General features: G+C 29.2%; 1 protein-coding gene across 1 annotated transcript in view; it reads right to left on the reverse strand.

Moving 5' to 3' along the window:
• Positions 1-6,252: 6,252 nt before the first annotated feature.
• Positions 6,253-25,904, reverse strand: part of LOC111619300 (endothelin-converting enzyme 1-like) — a 38,844-nt gene continuing 19,192 nt past the window's right edge. Inside the window, exons 7-21 of the mRNA XM_023360996.1 lie at positions 24,050-24,235; positions 23,904-23,975; positions 23,682-23,824; positions 18,545-18,791; positions 18,361-18,459; positions 16,376-16,453; positions 14,876-14,979; positions 14,735-14,799; positions 14,244-14,295; positions 14,082-14,161; positions 7,510-7,661; positions 7,360-7,425; positions 7,186-7,281; positions 6,598-6,668; positions 6,253-6,408 (exon numbers count right to left, since the gene is read on the reverse strand). Of these exons, the coding sequence (XP_023216764.1) occupies positions 6,306-6,408; positions 6,598-6,668; positions 7,186-7,281; positions 7,360-7,425; positions 7,510-7,661; positions 14,082-14,161; positions 14,244-14,295; positions 14,735-14,799; positions 14,876-14,979; positions 16,376-16,453; positions 18,361-18,459; positions 18,545-18,791; positions 23,682-23,824; positions 23,904-23,975; positions 24,050-24,235 (1,614 nt within the window). The 3' untranslated portion in view covers positions 6,253-6,305. The remainder of the gene's footprint in view (positions 6,409-6,597; positions 6,669-7,185; positions 7,282-7,359; positions 7,426-7,509; positions 7,662-14,081; positions 14,162-14,243; positions 14,296-14,734; positions 14,800-14,875; positions 14,980-16,375; positions 16,454-18,360; positions 18,460-18,544; positions 18,792-23,681; positions 23,825-23,903; positions 23,976-24,049; positions 24,236-25,904) is intronic.

Consider the following 25,904-nt stretch of genomic DNA (forward strand, 5'->3'; position numbering starts at 1 on the left):
AGTTCAAAAACTTCCGCATTACATAAACATAAAGAAAACAAAACACAGCAAATAACAAAGGTCAACCTTAAAGTGACATTTTAATTTGTTATTTAAACATTAAGAATAACATCAGCTTTCATTAACTTCAATCTTTATAGCTGAACAATGGAGCACACATTGAGCAATGTTCTTTACATCAGTAAACAGTTTCTGCAGAAGGCACGTCTATTGCGAAATAAATAAAATTCGTTTTCCCTGTTATTTGACATAAAATGAAGAAGGTTTTGAACTACTTTTTTTTGAAAAATCCTTTTATGTCCTTTGCATAGTCTGTATTTCAATTTTGACGTCAATCCACTTATCGGTTACATCTACTGTGTTCTGAACAGGGAAAGTTTAATTATGGCTACCCATTAGTTAAATTTTAATAAAAGTGCAATCTTTTAATAAAAATGACACTTGTGATATCAGTTTCTTAATTTTACCTGATTTTATTACGTAAAGGTATTTAGTAAGATATAAGTAACATCAGTATTAAAAACTATTAAAAAAATAGACTATTATACTACTATATCAACAATTATACTCTTATGATTAAAAGTATAGGGTATACTTTTAATGAAAACGATACATAAACTAGGTTAATGAAGTGTAATCGCAGCTTACATTCAATTCACGCATTATATATAATAAATATGTTGAATTAATTTTTTTCCTCTCCATCTCTTTTTCTGCTTTAGCTCTTTTTCTCTTCTGTTTATCAAGTATCAAAATAACTAAATTTATGCAAAGAATATATAATTTTAAACACAGCCGTAATTATTTATAAATTTACTTTGAAAATTAACACGTTCTGGAAGTTGATATTGATTACTTTTATAACTGATATATAACAGAAATATTTCATATAATAGTTATTATATATGTTTTAAAATAGTTAATTTGATATGTAATATAAAATTATAAGCAATTTATTACTATGAGAACTGAAATAAAAAAAAATCCTTTAAAAAATATTTCTGCTTAAACTATTCGTTATTTAATAAACAGAAAACAAATGGCTACACAAAACTTACTTTTCTGGAAGAAAATTTTCTTTTGATTTCGTAGTTTTCATTCCAATTGATTATATTGGAATAGTGTTGAATATAATAGCTAACAATATTCCAATATGTAAATCATAAGCAACCACTGATATTTACACTTCTTTACCACAACTGAGACATCACTATAATAATTATTCTGTCCTTGGACGTAGCAAACGCTATACAGAAACATCCTTTGTAAGTGCTGTTATTTAATTAAGTACATTTTTATATTCAAGCTATCAATTCATTCATTATGAATGCAATTCCGAATATATATAAACTGTATTTAATTATAGAAATAAACTGCAGGAAGTACAAGAGACATTACAGATTATTAATTTTTCACATGTCAGATGTTTTTGTTTGGATTATTACATATTCTTGTGTTTTTTTTTAATTGACCGCAATCGTGCCGCTATTACAGTATTGTTTGATTGATAAAATTAGAGTTCTATTTTCTATTATTTTCATACAAATTTCTATGAATAAACTATAACTTACGTTATGTTTAATAATTATCATCTGAAAATTTATTTAAAACACATTCATTTTTCTTCCGAAGGTCAGTTAATAATGCTTTTAAGGAGAAGAAGGAAACTATCGTTATTTCGGGTCTTAAAGGGTCAGAGCCTGCACATGCTGCAGGAAATTTACTTTAAATATATATAAAAAATGTAATGGAGACTGTCTCGTCCCGAAAAATTGTTATAAGTTGCCTAATAACATCTTAATAGTCGTAAATTTAATACGAGAAACTACTTTTCAGAAATTGTGTTACCGTATTTTCAACTTATTTGATTGAAAATAATACAATAAAATAATGTAAGGACGAGGAAATTGAGGCCAATTACAATCAATAAGATTTTCTGTAACCCGCCAGTAATTACAAAATATTAATATTATTGACCACGATAAAACAATTGACTCAATTACTTTAAATGCATTTCTCATCTTCAAATTTATAAACCGAAATTTTCTGTAATGTGTATTTTAATTTTCAAGATAAAACAAGCAGAAAGTTATATGAAAGTTTAATAAATTATTTGTTCGTATGGGAATATTTTTATATAATGTATCAAAATATGTCATAAAAATTTATGTCTTATCCTACTGAAAATATGTATTTATTCTGGAAAAATAAACTATAATAATTAATTTTTAAAAGTGAATAATATTCTTGTGAAAATGATTTTAAAGAAGTATTATTACCGACTTATCTAATTTGATTTTTCGTATTCTTCGATCGCGATATATTAATGTAATTTTAGTTCTAAACAAGTTTTTTTTTTGTTTTTGTTAAATTAATAAAAAGAACAAACATGATTTAAGAACATGAATATTAATATTGATAGAAAACAATCAGTAATAAGTATTTTATTGAATTTTTGATTGTAATAAGTTCCTTTCCATATATACAAGATATTAGGGATTCATTTCTTATCCCCACAATCGACATTTATGCTCGGGATTCATATAACTTTTCAAATAACAATTGTAAATTTCAGCAAATTCTGGTAAATTCATTAGAGGGACCAGGACTCTAAAAAATTACTAATAAACTAGCTGCAAGTATCCGCTTCTTTAGGTTGAATTTTTTCACTTTACAAAACTTACATACTTGATCCATTCTCCCAATCACTACACTTGGATGTTCATTATAATTTTTAGTTGGATCATAATGAAACGCTTCGTGTTAAAGACTGTAAGTTTCTCGCCGTCTTTTGCGCACAGCGTGTACAGTTTTTTTCTAATAATTGCGCGTCGACCGGTTTATCTAGGCGAATGTTACTTATTTTCTCTCTACTCTGCTTTCTTCTTTCATCCAACTGTGCACTTGTTTCTCTTCCTCTACGTAATCTTTCTCTGATTGATGTGTTTCCGTATAATTTTCGAGTTGCTCTTCTGTTTGATTATTTCTGTTTCGTTGATAATTTTCTCGTAGCAATGTTAGAAGTACTGGTACTTCTCTTTCTTCCGTGGTTTCATTTCTTCGCGCAATCCTTTGTCTTTGCGATATGATTCGAGACTGCGAAAATTCTTTCTTACGTTTTGGCATTGTTTTTTATATTTTTACTTTCCACTTTCTACTTTTTTCTGTTATTCGTACACTTTTACTTATGAAAAATCAACTGAAGCGTGTACGTCACACGTCTCCAAAAGCCATCCCCACTACTCATACATAATGGTCCTCGACTATTCCAAAACATTTTCGACCTTCTGGCCCAGTTTATTCTACAACATTCTGAATATTGTAGAACATTTTAATTAAAATATTTTTTTCGTATAATAATTCAATAAAAACTGATAAAATAAAATTATTTGTACATATAAAGTTATTCAGAATACGATTGGTNCTGGCAAGATTGATCATGCTTGTAATAAATATTCTGTAGTTATATTTTCGAAAATCAACAGGTAATCCGATAGTTTAACCAATGTTAACTTGCTTATAATTAAAATTTAAAAATTAAAAAGCTGTAAATTTTAAAAAAATTAATTACATTACTAAAAATTAAAATAAATTTGATTATTAAAAAATGTACTATAATGTAATATCAAGACCGTCTTTTAACAAGACCGAAAACGTTAGAAAGTTTCTCTTATAAACTTTGGCTGCAAGAAAAGGTGTTTGAGTAAGTGTTTTGATATTACAGTATGCAGTCTAGAACGATCTATAATGTAATTTAAAAAGAAATGAAAGGGGATAGGTTGTAGGAGTGAAGAATGAGAGTGAGGACAGAGAATATGTGTGAGAATTCTATCATATTCCAGGAAATTTTAGAACTTTTTAGAAAAACTGGAACATTCTCATCGAAACGTCACACATTTTCGAAGTCAACCACTTTCAAACCCCATATCTCTCACATCCTTATAGCTATCGAGACGCAACCACCATAGTGCACGATGAGAGATTTGGGGCTACTACCACACAAACATCATTCATGTGCGATGTGTAGTTTTGGCTGCAGAGTGAAATATAGGGACAAACATGTCCATATATATAGGCTATATATATGGACATGAGATATATAGATATAGATTAATCTATTTAAAATTGTATTTAAAATTTTTGAATATTTTACGGCTTTTGGAAGCAACATCTTTAAATAAAATAAATAAAAGTATAATAATTGGTGTAGACAAAATACGTAATAAATGTTAGGTAATTCCGTAAACTTCAGTTGTAATAAACTAGAAATGCTTCGGATTACATTACACTAATGTAATTTAATAAATTGTAACTTTAGTTTTACATAGCAGCTTTTAACAGCTGCTATGTAAAAGTAAAGTTACAATTTATTACGTTCAATTACAGTTGTATAATAAAGGTTTTTAAGAATCTGTGTTGGATTATTTCCACAGACTGATATTTGACATAGACCACACCTATCAGTCCTTGTTTTAAAATAACTGATCGTTTTGACAACGATTTTTAGTTTGAAGGGAAATTCGCGAATTATATGTAAAAACATCCAAATTAGTACAACTAAAACAAACAGTCCAATTCGAATATACAAATCCATCTCTCCAATACAGGCTTTCCATTTCAATTTCCATACACAAAACTAGTACAACTAAAAGAAAATGTCTATAAATGTTTTTCGTGAAATTTATCATTACAAATTAAACACTAATTATTTGTGACAGAAAAAAACTTTTAATTCAGAACAAACAAAAATGCTTTGTTCCTCAATTGAAAAAAAATCATAGTTTTAGAATAAAGTATTTTAAAATTATATTTACAATACTGTATGTACAATTTATAACTTCAGTGTACCTTCAAAATAAGTTGATTTTAGCAGAAAAAAAATACTTTTTACTGTTAAGAGACCAACTATTAAGTAATCTCTGATCTCTTAAATTGTGGCATATTGGTTTTGCTAAAAAATCATTTTTTTTTACTATAATTATTTAACAAGATATTTGCAGCAATGTGTACAATATGTTTAGAGGTCAGCAACTACATGTGAATGACAGTGGTAGCCAGCAAAAATTTCATAAGGCTTGTTTTTAGCAAGAGCAATGACTATATTTCTCTGATTTGGCTGTAGAAAAAAACATGCTCTAGGTCTTTATTCAGAAGTTTTTGTATGTTGACATACACATAGGCAATGCAATAGATGACAATCTTTACTTGGATAACACAAATCACCCCTATCAGACGCTGTTATTAACGTTTTAAAAAAAGAAAGCATAAATTCTTTATCATCTCCTTCACTTAAAAGGAATACTTTACAGTAGTCACATTTCAACATTTTTGTTAGTGCATAACCGCCATGTAGATAAGTAAAGGAATCTCATCACGTACAGATATCTCATAAATAACATCATCAACTGTACAATTCAATGCCAAAGTCTAGGGATTATCTGTGATATGATCGCCACTTTCAATAGTAAAAATTTCTGATACAACACACACATTTACATATATTGGAATTTCATCAAAAACAAGTGACTTAATGACAAGTGGAAGCAAATTTTGGATTCTAAGCTTGTCTTCAAACTCAAAAATTTTCCTGGCTAATATATGATACTATGATCCAGCTAGATGACGATATTTTCCAAATCAATCTTCCAGATAATCAGTTTGAACCTTCCCACATAGGAAATAATTATTGCCTTTCTTTGACAGTCAGTATTCTGACAGCTTCAGCAATGCTTGTGTACTGAGCTTTAAGGCAAGCTGTATCTCATTTGTTAATTAACCCAGATTTATGTGAAAATGTTTCCCATCAAGTTATTAAATCAATAATGTTAAGTCTATACACTGATACATAACTAAGATTTCCAATTATTTTGAATTAGTTAAACTTTCGCAACTTAAGTTTAGCTCACAGCAACAACACAACTCAAATGACATACACAATAGAACCAAACAATGGTCTTGACTCCATCCCCTACAAATACACCAATCAACTCGCTGCGTCATTCCGAATCTAGACACACGTGTAAGCAGACTTACTTGAAAAAATGCTGTACTACAACCCGCAAAATTCAAAACTAGCCAGTTTTCTGGCAATTCCACATTTCTGAAAGCCAGATATTTGGTACGTTACTGTAATTTTAATTGACTTCAGTCGTAAATACAAAACGTTTATAAATTTTTTTTAATTGTTAGATTAAAAAACGTTATGTAAAGAAACGTGAAGTGAATATGGATACCAATGCAAGTAAACCAATGATAACTATTTTATTCGTTTTCCGAATTTTGATATACTGTACAGTAAATACATTTCACCCCCATAATCGACATTTATTCTCGGGATTCATAAAACTTTTCAAAGGACAGTTGAAAACTTCAGCAAAATCTGGAGAATTCATTAAAGGTACCAGAACTCTGAAAATAAAATGTTACAATATTAATAATTTAGTATTATTGTATATTTCTTTTATAGACTTATCCATAGATGAAAGTCTCTGCTAAAAATTGAATAATTAACGTTTGTGTTACTTTATGCAATTCAATGCTTGTTGTTTGTCTCCTGATTTTACTTTTAACCATAAAAAATTAACTTATTAATCTTACCTGTATTTTCCGGGACTATGCATATCTCTTTCGTAGGATTCTTTCATGGATTCGATAGCCTGACACCAAAGCTACGCATAAAATAAAATATTTATAAAATTTGTCTTTATTATTAATATTATTTATACTTTAAATTTTATTTTAATTATTATTGGTAAATCAAAATTCTAATGTTTTCATTAGTATATACTTATATTCCAGATGTTTTTCAGAATAACAATAAGATTTTTTTAAACAAAGATTATTTAAAAAAATATTAATTTATCGAAGCGGAAAGTTAGCGATAGAATCTTCAATATGGCTGGAATTTTTTTTTTTCAAAATTTAATCGATCCATTTTGATAAAACTTTGCTATTTTTCATTAATCTACTTGAGGAATTCAAAACTGTAATAACAAATATTGGTCTATAACTTCGTTTGCAATCGGCGTCAATTGCTTTCTTCTTGAATCGCCTCTCCGTGAGAGCGTGTAAAGATAGCATTTTTCGTATACGTCAGGTGAGTCACATTTCTTTCCAGCTCTGCATCAATTTTGTTGTGATGTACCCAACTTACTTTTTAAGCATATTTCAAATGTATGCATTAACCTGAGCAAATCCGATGAAAAACATTTGTTTGTTTGTAAAGTCGAGACCAGGAAGATGAGGTTCTTCCCCGTGGCGTTTAAGATATTTTTCGTAAGCCTGCATAATGAAGTAATACCAAAAATATTAGAAAGAAAATCTAAAAATCAAAAAGCATAAATTGTAAATGATTATTACCCGGAAAGCAACAGTGACCCCACTGTTATCTGCGATGTTATCCTCAATTGTTCGATTTCCGTTAACCTAAAAACCATTATAATTATTTCTTTTCGGAAACGGAAAAATAAGTATTCAAAATATATAATCGATTTGAAAAATAAGGAATACCGTTAGATTGCCTTCTAATGGAAATTCCGAATATTGAAATCGAAGACAATTTTTCTTTTTCTTATATACTTCCACAAATTCTTCTGAAAAATTTATTTCCCCTAGTATTTCATCGTATATCTCTGTCGAATTTTCCATTTCGTTTGGTTCATCTAACAAAATACGTGCTTATATAACAGATTTCTTTCCCGATTAAACAGAAAATTCATACTTTACTAGAATAAAACACAATTTGTTCTTATTTATAGAACAAGAACATTATTAATCATTTTCATTTATTTTTACAACAAATTGAAATTTAAAATAATAATAATAATGATGCAACACTCTGCCAGAAACAATACAACATATAACCTCTGGGTGCATACTGTTAGCACAAACAGACTATTTACATAGGCATAATCAAATAGTAAATATAATACACCAAAAGCTTGCACACAAACACAGATTATTAAACACCCAGGTATTACACTGCAAATATATTCCAGAAGCAGTTTTAAAAAATAACACAAAAAATATACTATGACAGAGCCATGTCACAAATAAACAATTTATCACAATCGACCTGACATCAATCTCATCGACAAATGCAGTAAAATCGCTTATATCAACAGTCACCAACTGGTGGTCCGTGGAATAATTTGGACATTGATCAAGTCGCGGTTACGCGAAATACAGTATTACGAAAGAAGTGCAAAATTCTTGGTTGATTTTTCTCACTCATTCGCATTTTTTATTTAAATTTAAAACCAAACACGAAATGACTGTTATCAATAAATAATGTTGTAAGTGCAATTGTCGTCTTTTGTGGAGAAGAGCCAAGAATCCATAAACTTATTTCAAACAAGCAGCAACAAATACAGTGGTACCTCAGGATACGAAATTAATTCGTTCCGAAACTGAGATCGTATCATGAAAATGTCGTAAGGTGAATCATTTTTCCCCATACGATTACATGTAAAACCAAATAATTCGTTCCAACGAAAAAACACTCAAATTAAAGCTAAGTAGTACATTAAAAAATAATAATAAATATAGTAAGGAAAACACTGAAAAATGCGTTTTGAAGTTGTAAATGTATAAATAACCATAATAGAATAATAATTAATTTTAAAAATATATAGTTTTATTTGCACTTTACTTTTGATGATAGACGAAGGTGGCGGTGTAAACTGATGGCGGAGGAGGGAAAGAAGGGAAATGATACTAAAATCTAACCTACATAACATAATGTAACAATAACTTAAAAATAACTTAGAAAAGATTAAAATGATTAGTGTTGTTTTATATTTTTTGTTTTAATTTTTATTCACTGCTTTTTGCTTTATTTCCTTCACTTTCACCAGCACTTTCACTGGATAGAGGTCGCTTGGTAAAATATCTATCCAAAGAGGTTTGGCTTTGCCTACTTTTTAAAATGTTTATAAAATGACTTAGGCAAATGCGATTACTCCGAGCGGCAATACGGCCAGTGTGAACCTTTTCGGGATGTTTCTTTTCAATAAAATCAGTCACTTTCTGATAATACCTCAAGATTTCCTTCATCGAGCGATATCCTTCCACGACGAAGCAAACACGCGGACTGAGACCAATGAACAGAAGTGAATAAAAAATGGCGCTGCGAACTAATGTAACGTCGTATGGTGAGTTTTTGTTCGTATCGTGGAGCAAAAATATGTTCGAATTTCGTGTCGTATCCTGAAAATTTCGTATGCTGGGGCGTTCGTATCCTGAGGTACCACTGTATCACACTAATTTGTTATAATTAAACAAATGAATTTCATATTAATAAAGAAAAATGGAACTTTCATGATCATTATTCTATACATGTGTCGTTTAGAAAACTTAATGATAATGGTCTGCGGGATACAAAATTGTGAGTTTAGTGGTCCGTAATATAAGAAATGTTGACGACCACATACAATAGACATCTCCGTTCCAAACTGTCATAACATTAAAAAAACACTGCTCGTACTGAAAAATCAAGAGTATAGTACAGTACAGTTAAAAAAAACAATTGTATAGTACAGTAGAGTACATTCCACTCGCTCAAGAAATAAGACAAATGTTGCGAATTGATAAAGTATTTATTGTCCTGTTGTCCTTTCTTTTGCTAATGTTATACCAGGTACCACGTACACTACACGAAAGTCTAGAAATATTAAACCTTAAAAAACATATACATGGTACTATTGAAAACTGCAATATTGAACACATGTCATATTGTTGGACATTCATACATATACAAATAACACAGAAGCTTAATGTAACACCTCTTTTGGTAGCTATTCCTTGACTTTATTCCGGCATAATAATAATAACTGAATGGATTAACGTTCAAAAGGAATAAAACGAATAACATTTTGTTAAATATTTTAGTGTTTTTGATTGATTATTGAAAATAATCGCACGAAGTTTGTACTCGTATGTTTATTTCAATAATGGAATAAAAATCTTAACAATTGAAATCGTCTGTAAAATGTTTTATTGCATAAAACATTTTACAGGCGATCCATATTTTTAAGTTCATGAAATAACATGAAATACGTTAAAAACCTACTTTCTCATACAATATTACATATTACCAATGTATTTGAATATAGAAATGGTATCAATTAAGGCAGATATTGGAATTCAAGTAAAATCAGCAAGGACTTTTGTTTATTATTATTAAAGTTAGACAGTATGTAAGGAAAAAATACAATGTTAATTTGTTTAATTTATATCGCTAACAAATATTGACTTTAAATTAAAAAATAATCTTTAATTAAAAGAAATCAACTATTAATTTTAATTGGGATAAAATGTGTTAAGGAATCAGCACAATCGAACAATTAGATTTATTTTAATCTGTTCCTTATTTACACACACACATATATGAATTATATGTCGTAAATACAGCAGACTTTCGCTAATCCGGCCATTAGTTGCACAAAGGTGTGCCATATTAACGAGAGTGAGTGTGTTTTGTCGTTTACATTCAATAGTGCCACCGCTCTACTAAGAAACTTGAGAATTATTAAGAGGATGATAGAGTTTGTTACGGACTTAAAGCAGTTCGGATGTAACTGTTTTAAAGTTTTTATTTACAAAGGAAAATTTTTTAATATATCAAGTTATAAAAACAAAAGATGTGCTGAATATGAAAAGGCAAAAATAGGGCGGAATCAATACCCTTTTATAGATTTCCTACAAATGACAATATGCAGAAGAAATGACAAATTAGTTTACTAATTCAAATTAATATAAACATATAATTGCATAAAACATTTTACAGACGATTGTAGTTTTTTCTTTTCTTCTTTCGCCTAAGATCAATTTTAATCAAAAACAATTTTAGTCAATTTTATGACAGTTACTTTTATAATAGTAAATATCTCATTAGACGTGTAAACATTGTAACAAACGCAATGAATATTGTACTTTGCTGTTTTGTATTTTTGACATTATGACATTCAAATATAAGCTACCAAAATATTTAGATTCGAAGATATTCTGCATCATAAAAGTAGAACATGAATGCAGATTTATTGAAAGCCTACTGACGCCTTTTCTTCGTATATATATAGGCCTATATATACAGATCATCCTATATATAGGTTATATATATATGTTACTGTGAATGACCGATATCTGGCGAATGTCGAGATTCTCAGGTGAAAGTCAGCATTCACACAGTCGTTTCGTCTATGTACGAAATATTTGTTAAATACTATTATTTCTCACTTACACAGGCAAGTGTCGACATTCAGCATGCACTGATGGTAAATGTTGAATAAAAATATTTATCTTACGATAAGGCAAAAATGCAACTTTTAAATATGTCAAAATAGAAGAAAGCTTAAGTAACAGCGCATGTAAATAAACTGTTGAACCTAAATGAATAATACATTCTTAATCATTAAAGAAAATAATACAATAATAAACTTACACAAATTATGTGATTAACATTATAAATCTTATTTATTGCAACAACTTAAACTGTTATGGCACTTTGAATTGCACAAGAGTTCCTTGTTTCACAACTGCATTTATTCGTAGAACACTTCTTTTTGCAATGACAGCGTGTATAGCCTTGCCCTCCATTTTTCGAATTATCCGCAGCTGCTTCTCTCAGCGATATTTCTTGAGAAGAAATCTCATCTATGGAAAGTAACTTTTCTTTACAAACTACGAACTGATTACGGATATAAAGCTCCTTGAAAGTACTATTTTTGTTTGCTAATTTATAAAAGTCGGAGTCTTCTATTCCAACAACAATCGCCAACACATTTCGGGCATCTGTACGGCCACGGTCGACATCAGGGACTTGTATTCGTATGGTATAACCAATTTGAGCAGAAGGAAACGGCGAAGAATTTGGTGACAGACTGTCGCCTCTCTGTCGACATCGGCTTCTCGGGTGTCGTTTCGACATCCACCAAAGCTTATCTGTGCTTGTCGACATACACCGGCGATTGTTCAAATGTATAATAATATAACCAAATATTCGGTTTTTCACCGACGTATTTTGTATGTGTCGACATTCACCGGAAAATATCGACATTCTCTAATTTCGGTCTTTTACAGTAACATATATATGACTAAAATACAAAGTAACATGTCTTTCAGACTCTATATCATCGCTATCACTGTCAATATCTAATAATACTGTTTGCGATCTTGACATACTACTTTTGTTCTAACTCATTATCCTCTAATTATTCTGTCGTTATCTACCTGTAAATATGACGCTAAATAGTTGAAATTTCAGTTTTTGTATCTCGAAGTCTAATCACTTCTCCTTTAATAGCCTATATCCAAATTTTACTAACTTTCTTTTAATCTCTCTCTCTCTCTCTCTCTCTCTCTTTCTAATCTATTTTTAAGCTCTTCCGGCTCATCTTTAATCACTCTCTATCTCATTAACAAACACAATATGAATCATGAATAATATATACCATAGCTCCTTTCTTACTTCATCCTACAATAATTTACATAATATCAATAATAAAGATACGGACTTAAAATTAAACCTTGATAAACTCCAAATTCGCCCTAAATCATAAATTCCATTTTTGTAACACTTTAATCTATTTTAACGCTTGGTTTAATATTTCTATGCATTCCCGTAATATTATATAATCCTTATATACCTTAAATAATATAATCCTTATAAGGATTATATCCTTATAAGGATTATATAATGATTATATAATATTATATATCATTATATAATCTTATATAATGATATAATCCTTATAAGGATTATATCATTATATAATCTTTATCAACCCTTTTTCTTCCTGACTCAGAAAGAATTCTGAAAGTATCCCATATTAATAATAACATGTATAAGTAAGTTTAAGTATAATTCTTTTTTCACTGCCTTTTCTTACCAATTATAAAAATTCCAAAAGTATTTCAAAATGAATAAAATGAAATCGTAAACAAAAACAAACTGCCTAATTAATTTAAAGTCTAAAATTGTGAAAGTTTATAGAAATATTAAATTTAACGATATTTATGAATTTATTTTAAAGGACTGCTTTATTAAAATAGATTTACAAGCAGTCCTTTAAAAAGGACAGAAGTAATATAAGAATTTAAAAAAAATAAGGGAAAATTTCTTGTTTTACACAATTTCAAATGTTGCATCTGATTCTGGCTATGCTCGAGCCAAACTTTTGTCCCAAAGCGATTACAGTGCTCGAAGTGGCAAAAATATTTATTATGCCACTTTCATGGATTTGAGCTATTAACATCTGAAAGACAGTACAGTACATATATCTATCAACTCTGCTATCATGTTTTGGCGGTAATTTGTAGAACTCCAAAGCGCCACTCGTAGTCTGCCGAAATCTCTGACAGAGCAAATCCTGCATAAAGGCAATGAATGACGTGATCTGTGGCTCTTCGAGGCCGATTTTTTGTGGAGGTAGGCGATATATAGTAAAATGTTTTACATAGAAATTAAACATGAGTAAACAGGAAAACAGGATAATAAAGTGACTAACTTTTTTAATAGAAACGGAAGAGCATAAGCGATAATATTTGATAGAATGCCGAATTATTGAGGACCAAATTCTTCCTAGTTCACAACTGTAGTAATAAAGATTTCACTTTTAAATTATCGCCTAGCGAAAACCAGAAAGAAAAATTATGACTATGAAATATAGCTTCGTTGGATTACAAATAAGGACTATATACAATACCAAAATAGCAAAATAGATAACGATGAACATATAAAAACAAATAATAATAATAACATTATTGTATTGTTTTGAAATTACAACGATGCCTCGTATTCGAATTTAATTCGTTTTAGGAGCCATTAGAACCCTGAATTGGTCAAAGTCCGAATCAATGTTTTTCATTAGAAATAATGGAAAGTGAATTAACCCGTTTCCAAATCCTAAAAAGTACCCATTTCAATAAACTTAAACAGCAAATATCCTTAATTTAAGACAAAAAATGACATTCATAACATTTTTTAAATTAGATATTTATATATTTACATTCAAATCATTTAATCAAACCTTTATTCCTTTAAACATACTATAAAGATTTCCTTAAAGTACTGTAAATCTTACCTATTGAAAAATCCAAATAATCGAAAGCATGTGAATATTCATGGCCAATTACAACGGCTATTCCACCAAAATTAAGGTATCTATTATAATAAAAACGATAAAAATTGTTAGTTATTTTAAAATTTTGGCATTTTACTTACAAGTTAGTTCTTTGATACTTACTGAGGTAATCCATAGGCATAGAAAGGAGGATACATCAATGCTAATGGTATTTCTAAATATATATAAAATCTTAATAATACTTATACAAGCGTAATGCGGATTTATGTTGATTCAGAGACATTAAAATTTTAACTAAAACCGTTAACACGTACTTAAAATTAATTAGTTAATTATTTTAAATTAAGTACACACAAAAACTGTAAAATTAATATATTTGTATATATACTATCATCATAACCCGCGATGGCCGAAAAGTTGAGGCGTCAGCTACGTACAGTACCGGTACTTGGAATCAAATACGGACAGTCGAAACCCCAGGAATTTTACAGGGTTTGATCTGTCTCGGATATTTCGAGACCCGTCCTTTCCGCGTGGGTCCGCTCTGATACTAAGATGGCCTGAAAAGTGGCCGTTTTAGTATAATAGAGCAGAAAGAGTCCAAAGAAAAATTTATTGCTTTTTTAACTAATAAATACAAAGAAAATTCATACCTATTGCTATTCCCTCTTCGTCATATCTTAATCTTGCACCAACTTCCATTGGGGCTATTTTTATTCTATATAGAAAAATAAATAAATAAATCCATCACTTTATACAAAAGAATAAAATTATATTAAACAAAATTTGCTTACTCTTCCCGAAAATAAGAAGAAACACTTTGATCAAACATATCATCGGACATCATTTGCTTTTTCACAGCTAAGATATTTTGAATATAATTATCTGTGATATTAATCTGGAAAAAGTAATAATTTTAATTTATTTTCGAATAATTATCGTACTTTCATCTGTTGAGTATTATTATCATGTTGATTTAAAACAGTTTTAGCGATATTAATTATATGAATAAAAAAATAAAAGATATTAAAATTGACAATTCTAATAGAAAGAATTACTATATTAATAAATAAGCGATAATTTTCTGTTGTACTTGTTCATTTTGTACTCTTTGATTTATTGAATTGTTTTACTTTATATACTAATATTGTAAAAATAATATATTTGTTTCTAATCCTAATTCCTTTAAGGGCCTGAATACATGGATTGAAATTATGAAAAAGTAATTTAATTAAAATGTTTTAATGTACTATTTTATTCTAACTGTTACAGACATGAACCGGTATTTTACAAATAGTTACGCAACTACGAGTATTTGAAGTAAGTTATCTATTTTTAAGAGAATTAAAAATTTCATATGCTATTCATTTTAATAAAGCAATTTATAACATTTTCTAAAGTATGTAAGATCCAAATAAAATTCAAAACAACATTGCAATTTAAAATGCAAAATAACAAACCGATAAAATTCATAACAAGAAAGAAAATAGACTATAAACATGATTATATGAATTCTTCTTTATCACGAAAAATAACAGTAAATTCATTTTCTTTACTATTCTTATTCAATAATCATTCAATTTTTAAAGTTATGAAACTCAAATACTTTTAAACTTTTCTAGTTTAAAATAATGTTAAAAAACTCTCATAGATATTTCTGTGCATTTTCTTTTTCATATTTTACATTACAATTGAAATGTATGAAATGACAAATACAGTATTGTTGATCTTTTCCTTTTTCTCTCAAACATCCAATGAAACTATATGCATTTCCTGCACTTCGCTGCAACTAGAATATAATTCACATATTTGACTATACAGTCAAATATGTGAATTATATTCGTAAATTATAATGTATATATTTATATACGTTATAATTTATACAATTTTATTTTTAAAAAATTAAAAAATATTAATCGAAAAGACACTAGAGGTCGTCATCCTTCGTCCATGTCACACTCAGAAATAAAACAGTCTTTCCGCAGAATCGACTGTAAAAGGCAAATTCCTCCATAGGCTCTTGTCCGCCTCAATAAGTAACACGTAAAATAAATTTCCTTCGGCGACGACACAATTATTTAAAATAAAATTAAATCATTTATTTTAAATAATTAAAAGATTTGCTGATATTCTTTTCAATTTATGCTTTTTAAATATCTGCTACATATTGTATATTAATAATATGATAATGGGTTTTTCAATATATAATTTTAAATTACAATACGAAATCAATTTTTTCATCATTTAATATATTTTTTTAAATTAATATTTTAAACAGATTAGTTTTTACTTGCATTATTAAACATCGTATTTAAAAATTCTGCATTAAGAGAACCATTTTCGTATCCGATACTTTGTCCGATTTCCTTCAACTACATTAAAATAAAAAAAAAATTATATTTAAAAGTTATATAAAAATTTTTAATATAGTAATTACACCTAAATTGTTTTAAACCTAAATAGATATCATATTTTAATTCGACTTGAAATACGTTAGAAATTTTAGATTAAATTAAATACTGTATTATTTAAATATGCTTACATGTAAAATTGCATGAAATCTACAATATACTGCCAAAGTTTAAATTATATATTGTGTGATTCTTATGATTATTTTTTTGCATCTTTTTAGCAATATTTTGCTTTTCAGATGAGAATACCCCTTTTAATACAGTGTTTAATATAAATTAATGCTAACAATAATGTTATGTAAATTTTCACTTTAAAAAATATAATATTGGAATGTAGTGTTTTAACGGATATGAAAAAGAAAAATCATACTCAATTATAATAATCATTTTAATTATACGTTGTTAGAACAATATAATGCATGTAATAGAAAAATCTGTTTTTAATTAATGAATTAAATTAATATGCAGTTAAAATAATCGGAATTTCACTTCAAATCTCTTGTATTTAAATATCCAATGTGTTTGTGATATATGTTCATATTTTAATTTTTGAATTATCAAGAATGTGTTTTAACTTGTATAACTTTCAGATTCTTATTATGTAGAGAAATTTACTTAGAAAAGTAAAGAATAATTTACAGGAAAATCTTTTACTTTTAGCTCTTAAGCAGACCTACCAGTAATCACAAGAATTATCAGAAAGGCAAAAAAAAGTGTATTTAAGAATGTTATCATAAGTCAAATTACTGTATTATATTCTGATTCTTTTATAGGTGTATAACTTTGAATAAAATAGGAAGCCAAATTTACTTTCTCTTTGAAAACCTTTGATAAATAAAAAAGAAGATATATCAACTGTAATTTTAAGTATGGTTGTTATTATAGACCAGGAATTAAATTCAGTATCGCTATTATAGACTATTTTATTTACTTATTAATTGATTTTATTTACTTAAAATACATATATCTAATTTTTTAAATGTCATATGGAGCGCTAATTATCAGTACAATACTGAATAAAAAAAGTGAGTCCAAAGATCATGATACAAAAAATTGAAATGTAGAATATAATTGTAACTGAAATTAACTCAATTGCAAACAAATTGGTTGGTATAGCGTATGATACCAATTGAGAAATTTGATACTAACTTATAGCCGAAATAAACAAAAACAAAAATCATGTGCAAGGGAGAAGAAACTTGGCAATATTTTAACAAAATAGATTAAATCTTAGCAGCAAATTTTCAATATATTTTCCCTCTAAAAATTTATTCTTCATCAAAATTGAATAATTCAAATGTCACGGTACAAGAAACACCCACAATTCATCTGTAGATGTTTTCCCCATGCCTAATGGGAATGTCTTACAAGTTCAAAATAAAAATAAAACATTAAAAGAGAAAACCAAGTAATAAGAACCTGTCTGGTTTTCGGAATATTTAGAATATATACGATAATAAAAGAATTGGAAGAGAGCTGGAAGTGAAAACTTCAAACTTCGAAACATTTAAGTCATGCACCCAACGTCTCTAGTTTTAACATCAAAGTTAATAAAAAGAGAAACGTATTGTTTACCCCTTTAGCCATCTGAATTTGGCTGAAAAGCTAAAAATGATAGCTTTGGTATGTGCGGACATACATTTCTGTCGGTGCCACGATGTCGCGAAGGAATTATATTCGTGCGCCAACCTTAATGCAGATGCACTCGAGAGATAAAATTGAGACGATAATGAGAGTTCAGGACAGAGTATTATAGCCTATATTGTATTAGGAGTAATGTAATTGTAATTCTGATTTAAAAAATAATAAATTACAGGTAACAGTATTTCTCAGTTATTAAAAACATTAAATAAAAATAAAAATTTTACATCAGTTCTGATGATATTTTTGCTGTAGCTATCGAACCAGTCTTCTTTCGAAAATATTTCATCCAGTGTTTCACGTATTTGTTTGGAATAACTTTTCACCTAAAAATATTTAATAATTAATATAGTTTAGAAAACTACTTGATTAGTGTAACACTATAAGGATAAAAATACTGTAATGATATACCTCATTAATGTCGTCTTTTCGATTCATGGATTTTAACATTATGTAGTCTAATCCTAATTCAGTATACAATTCCATATCTTGAATACAAGTTTTCCATTTCAGTTTATTCATATCCGAAAATGAATCATAAATTTTGTCGTACAATTTTAATGATTCTTTCGTATCGACCACAAGTTGTCTAAAACCGTTGTGGATGCGAGGTAAATAACGAACAATAATATTCCATACTTGATAGTTATAAATTATTCTGTTTAAAAAAGTTAATATCAATAAATATTCGGATTATTTACTTGAATTTAAAATGAATTTTATTGGTGTTAATTTGTGGTGTTGGTTTATTGGTGTTAATTTAATTGGTGTTAATTGGTGTTACTTTGGTTTTCTTTTTCTACAAGTTTTTAAGATTAAAAATAATAAATTGATTTTTGATTCAAAGCCAAATCATTGAACATTGACAAGTCCTCATATTGATTTGAGTGGTCAACTTAACAGAAGATCCTAACAATTTGTAGACGCTTTCTTTAATGGTTTTTAAATCTTGCATCTAACCTTTCTTCTTCTTCATCCCTTAATTAGAAGTGAATGGAATTTGGGATGCATGATCTTTCAACATCTTTAGAATCTTATATCTCACAAAGTCTGAAACTTTGTGAACATACCTACGTCTGATGAAAATGCATTTTAATGCGGGAGCAACAAATAAGAAAAGACAATGCCCATATACTAAGTGTTTTGCCAGAGAAAGAAAGGGAAATGGGACAGGAGATAGAAAAAAGAAAAGGGGAGAATCCTACTGAACAGCGAACGTAAGGTTACTTCTCCCTCTACTTTTAATGTTGGTGTGCAGTTTGCAGATTGCAAGACCTTAGATCTAAACGAAAACCCGAGTCGTAGCTTATGCCAATAAGTAGAGCGTCTACATATAAACTAGACAAAGTAAAGATGAAGGCTTAAAACTAATAGTAAAATTAATACAGAACCTAAGCTAGCAAACCTATGGGAAGCAGAATAACATAAGGACAATCATAACAAACAGCTAAAAACCTGATAACTTATATCTAACTTAGCTATAATGTAATTTTAAGCTATGTTAACTGTACTTTTAAACATGTTACATTTTCTTTTCATTCAGGATCGTGTGACCAATAGATTATCCTTACATCTTTACAGTCAATTCCAAAATTTGAAGTCCGCGGAGAATGCTCTAGTAATGATGAAAGCCGATCATTAGGTTAAGTATTTGAGTGAATAGATGACTGAGGCAGGAAAAAGCACCAGCATACTTACTACTCAGATCCAAAATAAACGAACAATCATTTATTGTGACATCGTCACAATGCCGGGATGCAATTTGTATTCATATTTTTATAACTAATTTAATTCAAATTATATGTACTCGATGTTAGAAGCTTTTGTTTCTGATATCATACTTTTCCTGTTAGCAATAGAGTCATGCCGGTTATGTATCTAACTGCGTTCGGAGGAATTGAAATAACATGACTTTCGGTTCAAATCGAAAGTTCGTATATTGTTAATCGGGGTCTACCGCTCCTAGCATTCCACGTTTGCTTTCGACTTTTATCTATCTAACTCTGACCTCGAGATTAAAAAATAACAGACAGAACGAACGGATGCTAGTGGCAGTGGCGTAGAGTGGGTGTCAGCCGCCTGGGGCAAAGGAAAATTTCGCCGTCCCCTTATTTAGGTATCTCAATTTAAAAGACTAAAATTCAGTTTCGTCACAGAATAAGTAATGAAAAATTCCGTGCTAGTGTTGCCACCTTTTTAAAAACGCTGACCCGGACGGCAGGTGAGGTTTGTTCCAACAGAAGTTCCTGACGCATGAGTATGTCATTTTGCAATGCGAAGAATAATGTGCAGTGCATGCCGGTTCTAAATCAGTTACAGTTAGCGACTAGGGAGACTTGGGTAGGAGTAACATATGACTTAGCTCTATTGGATATTGCAGGTGTATATGAGTACGAATAGTACAAGAAAAAAAATGCTCATTTCAATCGGTCTGAATCGTAAGTGCGAAGGAAATATGAAATAAAATGATTCAAATTTTTACAAGATATTATTATTATTTATTGTGAAATTTTGCCGCCCCCTAAAAAGTGCTGCCCCTGCCTCCCCCACTACGCTACGCCACTGGCTAGTAGGAATTTATAAGTCTGTAATATGAAAATTGCAGCTCAGAAATTTTCATGTTTGGTTTGACTAGATATATGTTAGAGTCTGTTATTTATTTATTTAGTAATCGAGTATTTTGTAGATTTGGTTAATACGCTGAGGCCAAAAGTAATCAGGACTGAGTAAGAACGTGGATCAAAATTTTGTACCCGGTCTGTCCATGACAAGTCGAGCCTGGCTCCCATCATACGACTTCTCAATTATGGGCCTGGGAAAACCCTTGATTGTTGTGAAAAAGAGATCTAAACTAAAAAAGAAAATCCATAACAGGCGTGGATAAATTACATTAGGGCCAACAGGATAAAAAATAATTTTTAAGTATATATTATTTAACGATGAAGCCTATATAAAGGAAAATTTTAATATTAATGTAAATTACTGAACTTTATATTTTTCAAATTACAAATATCAATTTTTAATTATCATATTATGTATTAAACTAAAATAAGAAATATAGAATTTTCAATATACACGATGAAACAAAAACCGGATTCACCTGAATCGTTACGCAATTCTTACACTCATTTTGATACTTTTTCAGCACTTTAAAGAACTAATTCACGTTGGGAGTTTACATTTGACCAGAATACTTCGAGATCTCTTCTATTTAGAGGTCTGAATTATTGCCGACTGGCTGTGATTAAGACCTCTGGACAGAAAAAAAATTTACTACTTTGATTACTGTTTTCATCGCATTCTTCATAAATCAGTGTAACTTTTCACTTTTGTAAAAAAATTTTGCTGGCTTATCACTTTACGTTATAATTCTTTGACTTTATTCCTTCTCATCAGTCCAGTCCATTCCCTGTATTTATGAGCATGTTTTATTTCGTAATGTCTCTTCCCATACTTTCATTACACTAGTAGTTCTTTACTTGTAGCGGATAATTGGATCTTAACCTCAAAGCATTAGTTCAATGAACAAATATCATAGATTGTAGATTAATGACAAATTTTATTTTTTTAATATTACTTTTATTCTGCCAGGTCACAAATAATGACATCAACGGCTGCATATCGTGCACAATATAAAGTCTAAAGTAGGCTCTTTTTTAATCGATGATAAACGTACATTGTACTACTATACTTCTATGAAGTTTTTAAATACATTTATAACGATATAATCAACATTATCTATATATATAACCCATTCAACAGGTGTCCGTCCTTCCTTCCGTCCGTCCGTCCCGTAACCGTTTGATAACCGACACTAGAGGCGCCCCTATCGTGTGTCATATTTCAAACATTCAAATTAAATTAACAATTTTAATTATTATTTAAATTAACAATATAAATTATTATTTAAATTAACAATATAAATTATTATTATTCATTTGGCCAATAAATTATTATTTGGTCAATATAACAATATAAATAATTCAGTATATTTGTAATAGGAATTTATTATTGTCACGGAATGCCTGTAATGTTCACTAGGGGGCGAATAACGAAAAACCGGATAGATTTGAACCACTACGATAAAACGATAAGTGAAATAGTTAAGCTAATATTTTAATATAATAATAGAAACCTTTCATGGCACGACCAAAGAAATACGCTACTGTGGGGAACGTAAAGCTGCCACTGCTGCGAGACAAAGGGAGAGACGTGCGCAGGAAACATTACAGAGAATAGCACAATCAACACGTGGAGGCTTGCAGAATGAAACTCATGAGCTCAGATCTGCAATGTTGCACAGGCAGGCAGAAGCAAAACGACACAGAAGACAAAATGTCACAACAAGGCAAATTGATTCCAAATAAATATACTTTTTTTACCAACAATGTTGTGTATACAGAAGTTTTATGATGGGATAAATGATGGAATACAGAACACAGCTAAAGAATATCTTCAGTGTGTAATACAGAAATACTATTTGCTGTGTATTGATCTGTTAACATTACTTTTTAACATGAACATTTGTATATATTTATACTTGATTTTTTAATCATATTAATTCTATTTATTTGAACAATTTTGAGTAAAGAATAGATTCACTTTCTCATGTACAAATACTGTTGGCTGTTTGTGTATTGATATTTTAAGTTTAGTTTCTAAGATGAAGAATTGTATCCATTTATATATATTAACTGCATCAAACTTTTAAACATTAAGCGCACACAACTTTCATATATTAAGTGCATTAAACATGCCTCAGGAATTTGTAATGCTGCTGGAACGCCCACTAGGGGGCGTCCCGGGCTACTAGTAAGATATATTACGTTAAAACGATAAATATTTTGAATGTGACATTTTAATAAAATAGCTATTTATATGTATACGTCTCCAGTTTTACGATTTCTTAATACAAAATAAATTTTATTTTATTCTTACTCTGATATATTTTAAATGAATTTAATAATCATTGACTACAGAATACATTACTTAAAGCTGCTATGATTCTTCATATTATGAATTGATTTAAATAAAATACGAAATTTCTTAACATTACTCTTTTCTATCGCCTTTCTTCTTCCTTGATTTACCACCATTCAACAAGTGTTAAACTGACAAGGAATAACACTTTGAAATTTTTTATTAGCTGTAGTTAATAGACGTGCCTCCGGAAGATATTTGATTTCTATACTTTTGATAATGAACGCAAATTACTTTATCGTAAGCAGTGACACTCTACAACAGCGATCCTCGTAAATCCCACGTACAATAGATTGTTAAATTGTCCAGTACAATGAGAAATATGACTCGTCTCATCTTTACATATTATAATGATTTAGTGGCTGTAGTATTGGTCACGCTGGATAGAGGATGAGAAATGAGTTTTAATTCGAACTACTTAAAAATTCAAAATTTTCGTATCGAATTCGAAACCAGACACTCTTAGAAAGAAAATAATGATTTACTTGTACACAACAATGTTTGTGTCGATTTGTTTGAAATGATTTCATAATAATTTAAACAATATTTTCGTAATAAATGTTCTGACCTTTTATTTTTAGCGTTTCCAACAAGTTCACATAGATCAGTCAGAAAGTCCATGCTGTTTACTTCTAAAGGAAATTCATCATTATATTTTTCAGAATGTTGAAGATATTCAAATAAAACCATAAACATATTTTTCCAATCAATCTGAAATTAAAGTATATAATATATAACTATGGTTAATAAGCATAAAGCTATTTCTATTTATAAATATGTTGTACAGTACCTGTGAGCAATTCGAATGTAATTCTGATATAGTTGTATTTGTTGAATTATCATTATAATCTTTATCTAGAATCTACAAAAAATTTTAAATTATTTTTAAGTATGGATTCTATTTTTAAGTTAACAAATATCAATATTTCTATTTACTTTTGCTAAAGATGTTTGAAAGTCGATTATTTCATCAATATGCTTGTTCTTATTTTCTGTTGACAAATCTAATTCAGAAAGTACGTAGTCTATCAAATTTACATATTTCTTTTTTAACTTAATCCACTTTTCTTCAGTCGTATTCAATAACACAGATGACTTAACAAAATCAGATCCACGACTTATCTACAAATGAATGAAATGTTTACAATATTATATAAATTACATTGCATAAATTAGTAGAGGAGAAGGNCATAAATTAACAATTGCACAACATTAACAAATACAATTAAAAGTGTTCATTGAAAATATGAAAAATTCATTTCGTTCTTCCTTCTTAACTTCATTGCTTTAAATAGAATTATTTTGTATTACATTATAAAATAATAATATTTCAATATTATATAAAGTACAGTAGAACCTTGATTATCCGGACTAATTTGAGATGATGATATAGTCCGGTTAAGGAAAAATTCGGATAATCGAAACAAATACTTTGTCTTTTAATGATAATACAACACGTTTTCTTTTCGATGACATATCGGTAATATTAAAATTAAATACTGTATTTAAATCGTGATCAAATTTTCAACAAACAAACGTTCGTACTGAATTTGTACTACTACTGACCAACGCTTACAGACTACCTATTGTTTAAATTAAATTAAAAGGCCCTCTGATGGCGCAAGAAGACGGATTTTATAAAATAAAAAGCAGTTGAAACTGCATTTTTATGAATAACAGTACTATTTATCGTTTTATGACAAGTAAAAATTTTTCGTCGCGTTTGCGGCTTTTAAGTAATGCATAAACCTTCGAAACGCGAGGCCCTTCGGACCGCGAGGCATAGGCGGTGGGCCACGTTGCCCATGCCTTACGCCGCCCTTGGACATAGAAATGATGTAATTTGAAAATAAAATTATTTATAAATATGAAATTGTATATTAATTTAATTTTTTATTTTATAAATTTAATTAATCTTGGATCTTGGGAAGAAAACAAGACAACGTATCAGAAACATAATTTTATGGTAGTGACAAAGGAAAGTTTATATATAATAGTATAGCTTACTCTGATTTCAATTCTGTGAACTATCAACTCATTAATGGAGGGTTTGTGCGTTGGTGATTCGGTAAAATGTTTCATTATAAGCTTATGAATTAGTGGCTAGTCATGTACAGTCGTAACGTTATAGGAAATATAAGAGAAGTCTCCCGTTATAATCTTTCATTATATAATAATGTAGTAACGGTAGTTAATCAGAGTAGTTCTTTGCTAATAACGGGGCCAATACTATAAAACAAAATATTTTCATTACTTTTTGAAACATGTCCATCGATATGAAGATGCAGTTTTGTTTTTCTGACGGTGTAAACTGAAAGCAATCTACGAATTATTTAATGGCGTTTACAAAGGCTAAAAGTGAATAACGATAGAATGTTCACTTTGTATTTTATTGAGATACTCCAAGATAAGAAATAAACTCTATAAAATATGCTATTTAATTAAATAGATGAGGCTGTTATATATTGGTAATTTTAAATCGAAACTTTGCAGTCTGCGACTGTTAAAGTAGAATATACTAGATACGGGGTACCCTCGGCATACATGCTAAATAGAGCACTCGAACAACTTTTCCGCGGCTTTCAATCCAGTGCTCATATTAAAAAATAAATATCCCACGTCCTTATATATATAGGGGAGATCGGGGCAACTTCGGCATGCGGGGCAAGTTTGTCAAGCGCTTTTTTTAAAAAACAAATTAAAAGGAGACTTTGGTTATAGGTTAGGCAGTTGAGTTTTATTGGTGGCTTGTTGAGTGTAGTGTTTTTATTGTTCTCCAACAAGCGTAGTT

Source organism: Centruroides sculpturatus, unplaced genomic scaffold (genome assembly GCF_000671375.1).
Source record: "Centruroides sculpturatus isolate CEXI.00-Female unplaced genomic scaffold, Cexi_2.0 scaffold46, whole genome shotgun sequence".
In the NCBI taxonomy this organism is placed as follows: domain Eukaryota; kingdom Metazoa; phylum Arthropoda; class Arachnida; order Scorpiones; family Buthidae; genus Centruroides; species Centruroides sculpturatus.